This window comes from Anguilla anguilla, chromosome 16 (genome assembly GCF_013347855.1).
Source record: "Anguilla anguilla isolate fAngAng1 chromosome 16, fAngAng1.pri, whole genome shotgun sequence".
In the NCBI taxonomy this organism is placed as follows: domain Eukaryota; kingdom Metazoa; phylum Chordata; class Actinopteri; order Anguilliformes; family Anguillidae; genus Anguilla; species Anguilla anguilla.
In genome coordinates, this window is record NC_049216.1 from 33,337,575 (window position 1) to 33,352,053 (window position 14,479).

A 14,479-nucleotide genomic window follows, 5' to 3' on the forward strand; every position below is an offset into this window, starting at 1 on the left:
GCCCCCCCCCCCACTAGTACACAAATAATCTTCGGTGAGCCTTAAAAGAGGACAGGGACGTACAGATGCCCGCTGGGCTGATAGGACAGTGACCTCCTCTGATAGGACAGTGATCTCCTCGGATTGGACAGCAATCACCTCTGATAGGACAGTGATCTCCCCTGATTGGACAGTGATCTCCTCGGATTGGACAGCAATCTCCTCGGATTGGACAGCAATCACCTCTGATAGGACAGCGATCTCCCCTGATTGGACAGTGATCTCCTTGGATTGGACAGCAATCTCCTCCCTGCGGGTTTGGGGTGACCGCAGCAAAGCAGAGGCCCAGGGGCCTGGGGCAGGGTACAGAAGAGGAGAGGAGAGAAGGGGGGGAAAGAGGGGATGAGAGGAGAGGAGAGAAAAGGGGGATTAGAGAGGAGGGGAGGAGAGGGGAAGTGTAGCTGTCGCCACTCTCGTCGGCTCTTCTCCCCGGGGCTGGGGGGGGCTGAGGGGGGGCTGGGGGGGTCGGCGACGGAAAGCCGGGGGCTTTGGCTTCAGGAAATTAAACATGAAATGAAAACAAGCTACGATCTGAACATTCCCCCATCTCACTTTCCAAAACTTCCCTAGAGAGAGAGAGAGAGAGAGAGAAAGAGAGAGAGAGAGAACAGAGTGAGAGAGTCAGAGATAAAAGAAAGACGAAGGGGAAAAAAAGCATTCAACCTCCCGAATCCAGACTCTGCTCCACATTAGACGGATGGGGGGGTTGACCACTTTCGTTCGTGCCCCGTTCAACGGTCAGAGATTATTTACAGCCCCCCCCCCCACCCCCTACCCCCCCTCTGGTTCCCATAGTTTCACCGGGGCCACATCCACTGGCTTGCGCCCCAACCAAAAAACCCAGTCCCTCCGGTTCCCATATCCAAGATTATCAAAGAACTCAAATGAAGGAAACAAGCGGTCGCATTCACGGGGAGAGACGGTCGGTTTCCGTCCCGGTCACGGAGGTCCGGTCTCGGTCACGGAGGTCCGGTCTCGGCCCCTCGCTGAAAGAGACGGGACCATTGAGGATCGTGCCTGACAGCGCAGCGGCAGGACCGACCCTCTGACCCGACCAATCAAACTTCAAGACCGAAAACCGAAAAAACTTTTGATTAAAAAAAAAAAAAAAAAAAAAAAAAAAATTTCATTCAGAAAGTCTCGTTGTCCGGATTCCAGCGATTCCGCAGTTTTTTTGTTTTGTTTTTTTTGTTAAAGGTCGTCACCTCTCGTCAGCTCAGCGCTGACACGGCACGACAGGAACAGCGTTCCCTTTCATTTCACGAGTTTCAGATGCGAGTTAGACGCGCCGACGGTCGTCTTCTTTGACCGAAATCGGCGGGATTAACGCGGCGGCGAAGGACAGGATTCACCGCGAAAGGCATCCGCTGCGTGACAGCAGGCGGCTACGCCTCCCAGACTCGCCGAGACGCAGAGGGACATCGCTTCGGCGCAGAGGCACGCTAGCCGAGCGCGCGGAAGCGCCGGTCTCTCAGGGTCCCCCGTACCCTGGCAGACTGCCCACCCCCCCCAACGCCAACCCCACCCCCCACCTCCCCCCCTCCCTTAGCATCACTCTCTAAAGGCTTTCGACAGAAACTGAAGCTTGATAATGCTCGTAATAAACATGTTCAAACGACCGTTTTTTTATTTATTTATTTTTTTAAAAAGCGGGCCTGTCCAGAGCGATCAGCCGACACTTTCATCACCCCCGAAATGACTGTATTTTTTTGGCCAGAGAGTGCGTGAGGTGCCTGCTGGCTCTGCCGGGTCTGTTAGCGTTTTATCTGCAGAAAGCTGGAGAAGATGCTCGTCCACATTGTCTGCGTTAAAGAAGCGGACCCCCCCCCCCCCCCCACATCCCACCCCCACCCCCACCCCCACCCCCTGATTGTGTTCCCAGCCTGCTGAATGTTGTGTGTGGCGTCAATAGTTAACTATCTTTTTAACTGCCCCATGAAAGACACGAATGGGAGGGGGGAGGACACACACACATGCACGCAAACACACACACGCAAACAGACACACTACACACACACGAGCGCAAACACACACACTACACACACACACACGCAAACAAACGCACTACACACATATGCAAACAGACACACTACACACACACACACACACACAAACAGACACACACACACACACACGAGTGCAAACACACACAGTACACACACACACACGCAAACAAACGCACTACACACACATGCAAACAGACACACTACACACGCACATGCAAAAACACACTATACACACAAACACACACTACACACACATGCAAACAGACACACTACACACACACACACAGACACACTACACGCGCACACATATACGCACACATGCAAACAGACACACAACACACACGCAAACAGACACACTACACCCACACACACACACACAGGCACACATGCAAACAGACACTCTACACACACACACACACACACACACACAGGCAAACAGACACTCTACACACACACACACACACACACGCAAACAGACACACTACACCCACACACACACACAGGCACACATGCAAACAGACACTCTACACACACACACACACACACACACACACACAGGATATCAATGTCGGCTGAAAACCGCGACGCTAATTACAGAGAGACTCATCCCCAGATCTGAGTTCAAGGCTCTGTGACAAACCAGGATGGGTTCAGTGTTCTGAGGAGCCCACTTACCCCACGAGAGGAACAAGCTTTAAAGGAACAGCAGCTCTGGGAAAAGGGCCTCAATGTCACAGGCTTTGATAACCCCCCCCCCCCCCCCTGCCCCCCTGCCCCCCCTGCCCCCCCCCCCTCCCCCTGCCCCAATAACATTTATGAAGTCTCAACATAAATTCAAAAAACTTTCTAACGTGTTGCTGTCATTACCCCTGGGGAAAGTTCATATATATTGCATATAAAACCCAAGGAATGGCTTGTGGTTTACCCATAAGCACCCTGAGGCATTGTGCAATATGCAGGGATGAAATAAATTAGATACATAAAACATGTTCACAGAGAGAGAGAGAGACGGGACCGTGCTTTCCCCCACAGTATTCGTTAATGTGCGAGATCACGCCTGCGCCCCCCCCCCCCAGCACCCCTCCACCAAACCCCCCCCACCCACCCGTCCCCCCCCCCCCCACCCCCCGTCCCCCAGCGTCACGGCAGGCCGTAAACTCCGTCGCCGGCTCCAGCTCGTAACCGAACCAGGAAAAGGAACGCAAAACGCGGTGGCGTTCGTTTCCCGAGCGGGGGGGAAAAGCTCGGAGGCTGGGCGGCAGCTGTTCCCAGCATGCAACAGACACGTGTCCCCATAAACACCCGGGGGACCGGCTCCTGCCAGCGCTGCGCGGGGAGGGGGGCGAAACATTCGGGAGAGACACGTTCGCAAACTCCAGACTAGCAGCGACCTGGGCAGATCTGTAGAGAAGGCGGTGGGGTAAGGACACGCAGAACGCTTACGACCAGAATGGATAGATCTGTAGCAGTGGGTCTCAAACTCGGTCCTGGCGTGGCCACTGCGTATGCTGGTTTTCAGTCCAACCTCCGCTACACGCGCACCCAGCTCCTGCCGTCATTCTGGCCGTAAGGGTCCCGCGTTCGCTGCCACCTCTCCTATAAATCAGTGGTTCTCCAACCTCAACTACAATCCCAGGGTCCCCAGTCCTATCCAGAAAGGGCCAGACCTGATTCTACTAATCAACCACTTGAGTCTTTGCTGAGCACCTTGATTGGTAGAATCGGGTGTGTGTGCACCCACACTGGCCCCATCTGGATAAGACTGGGGACCCCAATTCTGGGATTGCAGTTGAGGTTGGAGAACCGCTGATTTATAGGAGAGGTGGCGGCGAACGCGGGACCCTTACGGCCAGAATGACAGCAGGAGCGGGGTGCGCGCGTAGCGGACATCGTGTGACGTCCGCTTCCTTTCGGCGCCCAAGCTAGTGGATCGCTGCTTTTGCACCAGGCCCGCCGCGGTCCGGTTTCAACGTCAAGTCTAAAAAAAATTTTAAAAAAAGAAGCGGAACAATGACATGCCTCCGCCACACCCATCGTCGGAACACGTTGCGCAACCTGGACGCAGTCCAACTTTTGTTTGGTTTTTGTTCACCCGTTAAATTTCTAGATGCGAGAAAAGAAATCGCATGCAGAACACCCCGCTGTTTATTTGAATGTGAAACTGATTTATTTTGAAGGCAAATGTTTAATGGTTGAGATTAACGTGCAAACGTTTAGCAAAACAAACTTTTTTGATTCAAACAATAGAGAAAAATATGCCTGGACTCCGTAAATCTTTAAACTTGTTGCCCTCTCTTCAGTGCACAGCTGTCATGGCACTAGCAATGATTTTTTCTGTGTTTGCTCATTTGAATAATTAAAAAAAAAATCTAAACCAGCGGCATTTCTGCCCGACAGAAAGCAGTCCGGTTTCCATATGAGGATACGTTGCTGTGGGAACAATCTGGCGATTTGGCGATTCTTTCGCCAAGAAAGCGTGAACAACATTAAGGAGAAAGAGGGCACCGGTGAGCTCAGGGCCTGGCAGGCTAAGGAAGAACCCTACAGTTTAGGACTGAAGAATTCGCGCCATAGTAAAGAAGCATCTGTCTGACAGATCAGAGATTTAGGAGGCAGGCGTGGATGTGTCTGCGACTACTGCCAGCAGGAGACTTATCGAACAGAGCTACAGAATTTTTAATGGAAATTTGTGACCGATCGCCTCCCAAAATTGGAACGTCCAATTAGCAGTTTACACCCACGTTCACGGGCAGTACATTCGCGTAATCGATTCGAATCCGTCTGAACCCTGGTGCTCCTGGAGTTCAGCTCTCTGCACTGAAAACACCATGATAGGAAAGTAGCGTCAGCAGATTCTGCACTTCATCTGTGAAAGACGCATTGCTGGCAGAGCCCGGTGCTGCTTCCCTGTCGAATACTCGGGAGGGGAGGTGGGGGCGGGGAGGATGGGGGTGGGGGGGGGGTCGGCAGGGCTGGAGCCCGTGTCTGCCCTCCCCTGCAAGCCCTGCGTTGGTGTTGATGGGGGGGGGGCCCGAGGAGGGGGGGGGGGAGACACGAGACCTTTTACAGGTTCTGTCAGCTCCCTGCACTTCAAAGACAGCCAGGTTTAAGCACACCCCCGCCCCCCCCCCCAAGGTACTGTGCATTACCCCCGGGGGCCGGTTCTTGAATCTTTGGGAGTGTTGGCGCAGTGTTCTGCAGACTCAGTCTGCACACAGTTCATCTGAGATCCCCTACGGACTCATAAACCTGCTGCTGCTGACAGCCCTGCTTATGCAATCCCAACAGCGCAGACTCCATACACTCACCAGATACTCTACTCTGCTTATCCCTACAGCACAGACTCCATACACACACCAGATACTCTACTCTGCTTATCCCTACAGCACAGACTCCATACACACACCAGATACTCTACTCCGCTTATCCATTCGGCACAGACTCTGTTCACACACCAAATATTCTACTCTGCTTATCCCTACAGCACTGACTCTATACACACACCAGCACCAGATAATCTACTCTGCTTATCCCTATAGTACCAGCACAAGGACCTCAGCACAGACTCTATACAACGCACCAGATAGTCTACTCTGCTTATCCCTACAGCACAGACTCCATACACTCACCAGATACTCTACTCTGCTTATCCCTACAGCACAGACTCCATACACACAACAGATACTCTACTCTGCTTATCCCTACAGCGCAGACTCCATACACTCACCAGATACTCTACTCTGCTCATCCCAACAGCGCAGACTCCATACACACACCAGATACTCTACTCTGCTCATCCCAACAGCGCAGACTCCATACACACACCAGATACTCTACTCTGCTCATCCCAACAGCACAGACTCTATACACTCACCAGATAATCTACCCTGCTCATCCCAACAGCACAGACTCTATACACACACCAGATACTCTACTCTGCTTATCCCTACAGCACAGACTCTATACACACACTAGCTACTCTACTCTGCTTATCCCTACAGCACAGACTCTATACACACACCAAATACTCTACTCTGCTTATCCCTACAGCACAGACTCTATACACACACTAGCTACTCTACTCTGCTTATCCCTACAGCACAGACTCCATACACACACCAGATACTCTACTCTGCTCATCCCAACAGCACAGACTCTATACACACACCAGCACCAGATAATCTACTCTGCTTATCCCTATAGTACCAGCACAAGGACCTCAGCACAGACTCTATACACGCACCAGATACTCTACTCTGCTTATCCCTACAGCACAGACTCCATACACACACCAGATAATCTACTCTGCTTATCCCCATAATACCAGCACAAGGACTTCAGCACAGACTCTATACAGGCACCAGATACTCTACTCTGCTTATCCCTACAGTACAGGCTGTATACACACAGCAGATACTCTACTCTGGTTATCCCTATAGTACCAGTACGTGGACCTCAGCACAAACTCTATACACATTCCAGATACTCATCTTCCTTACTTTTATATTAATGCAGACTGCATGAGTCTGTATAGCTTTGCTTGTGAGTTTAGCTAGTTTAGACTTATACGTTCAAAATAAATGAAAGACTCGGATGATTATGCCACATTTTGAGTATGAAATATTCCCTTAATTTACAGCATCAGCAGTGAATCAAAAGCGTAGACTCTCCACCATGACCTTCCCATTGGTCTGACACAGAAAGAACTCTGATATCATCATACAACCCAACACTTAAATACATCATGAGAAAATCCATTAAAGGATGTGACCAATGTGGCAACAGATGCTCTGTACTGCAAAACAACACCAGACACTGTTGCCAACCATAGAAAGCACTAGAAGATTTTATATTTTTAACTTCGGCTTTAGAAAGGTTAGTAAGTTGTGGCAGTACCATTATCCCCAAACCCCAGCTGGTCAGGAAGGAGTCTTAATACTAGTTCTAACCACATAAAATAAAGAAAGGATATATAACTTTATAATAAAAATTATGATGCATTAAACAACTGCATCTTCATTAAACAAATGCCTCATTGATATACAATGAACGAACATATTGAAAACATAAGAGTTCTTATTTGCCGTAAAATTACTACAGATAATGTTAGTTAATGAACATTCATACAGAGCCAGCCGAATTCTCAGTTACATTTATCATCATAATAATGTTGGGATTCTCTACGCTTGCCTCTTGAACCTGAACCCTACCGAACGTCCAAGTGGTTCTTTTTGGAAACCGAGCAGAACTTATAAGCGCCTCAAAACGTTGATCACGTAGCTCTGAACGGATGGAAAATAAAAATTTTAAAAAAGAAATCACGTGGTGCGGTATCAAAGAGTTCAGCGCGAATGCGCAGGGACGGAGCGGAGTTCCGCCGCTTTTATAAATAGCTCGCCGCGGACGGCGCGTTACAGACCAGACGGCCAGAACCCCGCGGCCAGGCTTTCATGTCCCGCGTGATTTATCGACCCGTCCCTCCCCTCTCCTCGCCCGCCCGTCCGTCCGTCTGTGGGTTTGGCGGCGGCGGCGCTGTTTCCCATTAAAACCGCGGCTCCGTCTGAATGAATTTACTGTCGGCGCAGCTCACCGCCTCGCTGCAGCAGGTGTAACATCTGCAATGGAGGGCTGGAATTTAGAAGAAGGTTGGATGCGAACTTTTTTCCAAAAAAACCTCACAAAACCCCCCAGAAGTATACCAGTGGTTTTTTTTTTTGTTTTTTTTTTAAAGCTTTATAAAACTCAGAATAGGAATGTTAAGTAAAGCCTGTTTCACTTGGATACTTGGACAGAAATGCTCAGGAAAGTGTTCATTCTAAGGAAAGCCCATGTGGTACCTCATTCCCTCTGTCTACAGCAGACTGCTCAGGTCCATCCTCACCTCCTCTCCTCACCTCTCCTCTCCTCTCCCGCAGGTTTGGTTCCAGAACCGCCGGGCCAAATGGAGGAAGAGGGAGCGTTTCGGGCAGATGCAGCAGGTCCGCACGCACTTCTCCTCCGCCTACGAGCTGCCGCTCCTGTCCCGGCCAGAGAACTATGCACAGGTATGCTGGGAAGGGGCCAGGGGTCACAGGTCAGGGTGAGTGGTGCAGGGGACAGAGGGTGACTGAGCCAGCCAAGCTCAGGATAAATCAGACAGCAATACGGTCTTATTATCAGCGGTAAATACAGGCCTTGAACACAACATTTCCAAACACGCCATAGACAGCCAGCCATGGGCAGGTCTACTGGAGGCCGACTTGTAGAATTCAGCTTTGAGGCTACTAGCAGAACAAGTTTAAATTCAGCTTTAATGCTGCCAGTGGAACAGGTTTAATTAAGCTTTAAGGCTGCTAGCAGAACAGCTTTGATTCAGCTTTAACACCGCTAGCAGAACAGTTTTAATTCAGCTATGATTCAGTTCTAACAGTGTTAGTGGAGACAGCAGAACAGAAACACAGCTGTTGGCACCAGGCTGAAAAAGCAGAGGCTAAAAGACTTGAGGATCCCCCGGGGTGTGGATGTTACCTCAGACTGAAACTTCAGAGAGAGAGAAAAGTCATAATACATGAAGGATCCCAGTTCTTTTATTTCCCTGTTGTCACCATACATCTGTAATTATTTATCTATAGTTGCATTTAAATAGGAATGCAAATTTCAAAGAGAGAGAGTGACAGTGTGAGAGGCAGAGGGGGAGAGGGAGAGAGAGACAGAGAGAAGGGGGGAGAGAGATACTGTGAGAAGGAGAGGGAGAGAGACAGTGTGTGAGGGAGAGAGAGAGGGAGAGGAAGAGAGAGAGAGAGTGAGAGGGAGAGGAAGAGAGAGAGACAGAGAGAGAGAGGAAGAGAGATAGAGAGAGAGAGAGAGAGGAAAAGAGAGAGAGAGAGAGAGATACTGTGAGAAGGAGAGGGAGAGAGACAGTGTGTGAGGGAGATAGAGAGAGAGACAGTGTGAGAGAGAGAGGAAGAGAGAGAGACAGAGAGAGGAAAAGAGAGATACAGAGAGAGAGAGAGAGAGGAAAAGAGAGATACAGAGAGAGAGAGAGAGAGAGAGAGAGAGACAGTGTGAGAGGGAGAGAAAGAGAGAGAGAGAGAGAGTGAGAGGAAGAGAGAGAGACAGAGAGAGAGAGGAAAAGAGAGATACAGAGAGACAGAGAGAGAGAGTATGAGAGAGAGAGAGAGAAAGAGTGAGAGAGAGACAGTGTGAGAGGGAGAGGGAGAGAGGGAGACGGAGAGGGAGAGGAAGAGAGAGAGGGAGAGGAAAAGAGAGAGAGAGAGATACTGTAGGTCTGATTGAAGGGGTAGGTTCAGGCATGGGGCCAGGGGCACAGTGTGGGACAGGCCTCCTGCTGGAGAGACACACCCTCGCAGGACACCGGGCCAATCCCCAGATTTATTGTTAATCTGGTGGGGGGGGGGGGAGAAGGGTCAAAGGTCACAGGGAGACAGAGCCGCAGCTGCGGAATGCAGCCCAGCGCACATCTGGGGCGTCTCCCAGAGCACGCTTTCATCTCCCCCTCTGCACCCCCCCCCCCCCCCCCCCCACAGACACATGCACCCCCCCCCCTCCGCACCTCTGCTCCTCACAGTGCTGGACAGATGCACGTGGAGCCGAACGTCATGCCCTCTTTCCACCAACCCATCTCCCGCAGGGGGCTTTTCTTATCCCAATAGAATTTGTTTTATTTGTGACATCACTCCATCACACTGTGACGTCACTGTTTTATCTGTGACATCACTGCTCCAAATTTCTCTGGGCTCCGTCGGTGTATTCCTGTGCTGTGACACGATGCTGTGACGCTGCACGCTGCACCTCATACCAAATCGCCATGCATACTGGAAGCTTTTACACGTGTGTCTGTCTCCTCGGGCAAAAATGCAAATGAGGGTTTTATTATTCTGACTGCGCAGTTAGGATGAGTCTTTGTATGCTGGTTATTAACGTGTCGGTATGGCAACGCAGCTGCAGTGTAGGGGAGGTTTTTGTGCTACTGGTTCTGAAGGTGGCGCTCTTTCCCCCTCCCTCCTCTCTCTCTCTCTGTCTCTCTCTGTCTCTCTCCCTCCTCTCTCTCCTCTCTCTCTCTCTCTCTCCCTGCGGCAGATCCAGAACCCGTCCTGGATTGGGAGCCCCAACACGTCGTCCCCCGTCCCCGGCTACATGGTGCCCTGCGACACCGTGACCTCCTGCATGACCTCGCACCCCCACGGGGGCGCCGGCGGGGTGCCCGACTTCCTGGGCGTGTCCAGCCCCGAGGGTCACATGGGCGGCCTGTTCGGCGGCCCCGGCATGGGCGGCGGCCTCAACGGCTACGACCTCAACATGGACCCCGACCGCAAGTCCTCCAGCATCGCCGCGCTCCGCATGAAGGCCAAGGAGCACAGCGCCGCCATCTCCTGGGCCACATGATGCCCCGGCTCCGCCCACTGACCCCGCCCCCAACACCCCCCACCCCCCCACCATCGTCCAATCAGAGCCCACCGTCAGACCCAGCGAGGAAGAGGAGAGCCAGACGAGATTGCGGGTGTAATTATGACAACAATCGCCAGCGAATCGCGTCGGGAACCACAGACGGACTGACAGAGCAGACCTGGGGAGACGAGAGAAAATGGAGGAGTGTTGTGTAAATTTTTAAAAAACGTTTTTCTTTTTTTTTGATTGAGCAAAATGTGCACCTTGGACTTCTTCGCCAGCCCAAGTGTTTTACTCATTTTGCGTCTTCCCTCCTGTCAACAATCGAGAGAGAGCTGAATGTGTCACCGTCCACTGGACTTGCCCAAAAAAAAAGCCAAAAATAAATCAACCAATCAAAACGATCCATCCTGAAGTACCTCGCATCGCAGCTGTTCCAAGACGTTTCATTTGGTTTCCGTTGGATAAGAGTAAAAACTGTGCACATAGCAGTGGTTCACTCCAGAGTGCTGTTTGGACTGTGCGCTCTGCAAATAATCTCTCTATAAAGAGTCTTTTTGATTTCCTATTCAACTATATTTATACTGCCACCATTTTGTCACTCATTCTCATCCCCACCCTGCCCGTTTCCCCCAGTGTGCGCTACTCAGTCCCAACTGGCCAATCAGACTGGGCCACACTACGCGGCGTACACCCCTTAAACATGGACCCTGATCGACCGGATGTTCCTTTTCCTCTGGTTGCTTACTCACAGGATACTCAGCTCATACTATCCTCTCTCCTTCTAAACTACAGACGGAGGATCCAGCACGTAACGGTGCCGTGTAACAGTACAGGTTGCCCATCGTCGTTTTTCGAGCAGATGCAGCAAAATTTTATTTCGGGTTTAGGAGCAGGGAGACAGAACCTTCGGCTGCCTGCTGCCTCCCCAGAATCTGTGCACTTCCACACTCGTACCCGTCCCCGAAAACTAGCAACTGCCATTCCCCTCTGTTTCCCCGATGCAGTCAGCATCGCTCAGGGAAAAGGGGGGGGGGGTGTTTCAGGGGTTCAGGGTTCAGGCAGACACAACCACTCTTGGAAAAATCCTTAATCTTACAGGAAACCATTAAGATTGAGGAGAAAGGTCAGCGCATTTAACAGACACCGCACTCTCTTTGTTCTCCAACTTTTTACCAGCTCACATATGGTAGACAGGGCAGAGACTTCTGTCTCTATGTCTGTGTGGGAGTGTGTGTGAGTGTGTGAGTGTGAGGATGTGTGAGTGTGTGAGGATGTGTGTGCGTGTGTGCATGTGTGAGAGAGTATGTGTGCGTGTGTGTGTGCGCGCATGTGCCAGATTGTGTGTGTGTGCGTGTGTCACCCTGCTTTTAAGATTTGGGCGAAAAGTGTACATCAGACAAGCACAGCACTGTTTAGCATTGGGGGGGGGGGGGGGTTAGAGATTGAAGATTGGCAGTGATGTAAAGTAGACATGCCATTTCCTCCACTGGCCTTTCGAAAGGTACCACACCTTCCCCCCTCACCCCCCCAACTGCCTGCAGCTGCAACTCAAAGGAGAGGTCCCCATTGGACTTTGGGTTGCCGCGAGTTACAGGACACGCGTGTCAGGAAGGGAATAGCACAGACTGGGGTGCTTGGTATCTCCCAAACGCACTGATGACGCACCTCAACAAAAACAAAATTTAAAATTAAAACTGCGCTCCTACATCAAGCTAGGGTCAGGTTTTAATATTTTTTTTAAATGAGCAAGCTCAGCAGCTCCAAACTTCCAAATGCAAAATCACATTCCCTCCCCCTCTGCCGGAAAATCCAGAAATTTAAACCAAACAACGTCAAATCAAACGCCTGAGGGAAAGCGACGAACACCAAAGAGAATGGTCTTTTTAACGGTCCTCTGATTGCCGGGCTGACACGTGAACCTCTAAACTCCCTCTCCACTCAAGAGGGACGAGAGAGGAGGAGGAAACGCTTGAGCGTAAATTGCTCGGCAAACACAGCCGAGCGAAAAGAAAACAGCAGTTAAGAGAGTTTAGGAGAGCACTTCAGGTTCACCGCCACTTCCTGCTACTCAGCCCATCAGCCGAAATTACCCAGAGCCAACGTCGTCATCCGAACCCCGCGCAGAACTTTCCGTTATTTAACTGTCATTTATGAAATTCACAGAACTCCAAATGAACAATAATAACGTACAGATATTCCTCCCTTTTGCACTTATCGCTTTAGCCCCTGCGCGCGACGATGGCTCCAAAACTGCAGTGTAGCACAGCGCGAGCACTTCTACTTGTTGATATCAAATCATACATTAATTTCTATTAATATCAGTGTTCACAGCAGGCCTGAACGGGGAACATCTAAATAAAGCAGGAGATCAAATTTTGAAGACTGTTATTCTCTCGGACAACCCCAGAGCGTTCTTCAACTCACTCTCTCTCTCTCTGGCAGTACGAGGACAGGCGCAGCAGCTGCGCGTCGCGTAAATGCAAAACAAACACGCCTCGGGCACGTTTCCTCTCAGCTGTCTCAGCTCGGCTTTCAAAGCCCCCCGCGGTGCACCGGGACGCAAAACCCGCGCGCCAAACACCACCGCCATTCATATCGCTTCCCCGGCCCCTTCCCCCTGTGCCTCCCGGGTTCAGCCGGCATTTTTAATTAATGTCGCGGCCATCTGTGGCCATAACGGCATTTAAGGGCAGCACAGAAAGGGCGTGGTGTGCGGCCAGCGGGACGGTCAGTTTGTCTCCATTTCCTGTGCGTTTTTGTTTTGTACATTTATTTGCCTATTTATATCGGTGCTCGGTTCTCATTTAGTGTTCTATATCAAAGCCCACTAGTTTCTGTTCAGAAGAAAAGAGAGAATGATTCAAATGCTTAAAAACGGTTTGGGCATCAGGTTTAAGCACTCAACCTCTCAATACGTATGTGTGTCAGAACAACAGCTCAGCTACCGTTTATATTAATACATACACATTCGCCTTTGGGCTCAATTACGCACAGCATCAAACAGCACAATATCAGCATTCGCAATGTAAGCGATCTCTCCCTCCCCTACTAACCTAACTCAAAAACCAAGCCAAACTATTTATTGGTATGATTACAAATTTTGGGGATGGTGTCCTTTCTCTCCAGGTGAGTTGTCTGGAGAATCTCAGTTATGAGCACGTCAATCACAACGCCCCACTACACGCTGAGGTTCGCGCTACAGGCAGGTGGTCATGGGAAGCGTAGTCCAGAACTTGTGCAAATGTACTCCACAACATACGATCACGGACTTCAAAGTGTTCATAGCAGGGCTGTAGATCTCGTCTCTGGTCTCCCAGTTAATACCTTCTCTGCTGCCCCCTCAACCCAGTTCTAATACTACTGAAGCAGGAAGGTCCTTAGTAATATAATGCTTTTTATTGTGGTTGTGTGTGCGTGGGTAATAATCATTTTTTTGTTTTGTCTACAGTAAATGTATTGATTTTCAGTGCGAAATGTAGATCCTTGAAAATGTAACTAATTTGTTGTACAGTATTACTACATCCTCGTAAGGAATTCTAAAGTTATTTGGTGTGTGGTTACATTTGGATTTTTACCCAGGCTTAAATGGCTTAAAAACATTTTGGTTTAAAAAAAAATGTGTACATGAAAGTTAAAATAAGTTTTTTTTTGTGGCTTTAAGCTATATTGTTATACTTTTAAAATATTGTTATACTTTTAACCTTGTTGTGTTCAAGTATTTTTGGCGTGTGTGAGCAATAAGTTATTGCACTTACAAAAATGTTTTAAAAACTGTTATTTTCACTCTGAGTTTGGACCAGATCTGTCTGAAATGGACAACTCAACAGTTATTTTCCACAGCTTGCCATTCAAAAACTCAAGTGTGACCGTTTACGCTGATAAGGATGAACCTGGACTTTCACAGTGACAGAAAGCTGATTTTTTGGGGCCGTAGTAGGTCTAAGAGAGCCTCACAACCCTCCAAACCCCCCCCCCCCCCCCAAAAAAAAATGTCGTCCTCTCATCCCTCCAGGTTGGCATGTAGGGCAGAGATGTCCCGTGAA

At 50.0% G+C, this 14,479-nt stretch overlaps 1 protein-coding gene across 1 annotated transcript in view; it reads left to right on the plus strand.

The window, feature by feature from the left end:
- Window positions 1-10,452, plus strand: part of alx4b (ALX homeobox 4b) — a 34,645-nt gene extending 24,193 nt beyond the window's left edge. Inside the window, exons 3-4 of the mRNA XM_035396226.1 lie at window positions 7,961-8,089; window positions 10,125-10,452. Coding sequence (XP_035252117.1) covers window positions 7,961-8,089; window positions 10,125-10,430 — 435 coding nt within the window. The 3' untranslated portion in view covers window positions 10,431-10,452. The remainder of the gene's footprint in view (window positions 1-7,960; window positions 8,090-10,124) is intronic.
- The last annotated feature ends 4,027 nt before the right edge of the window (window positions 10,453-14,479 follow it).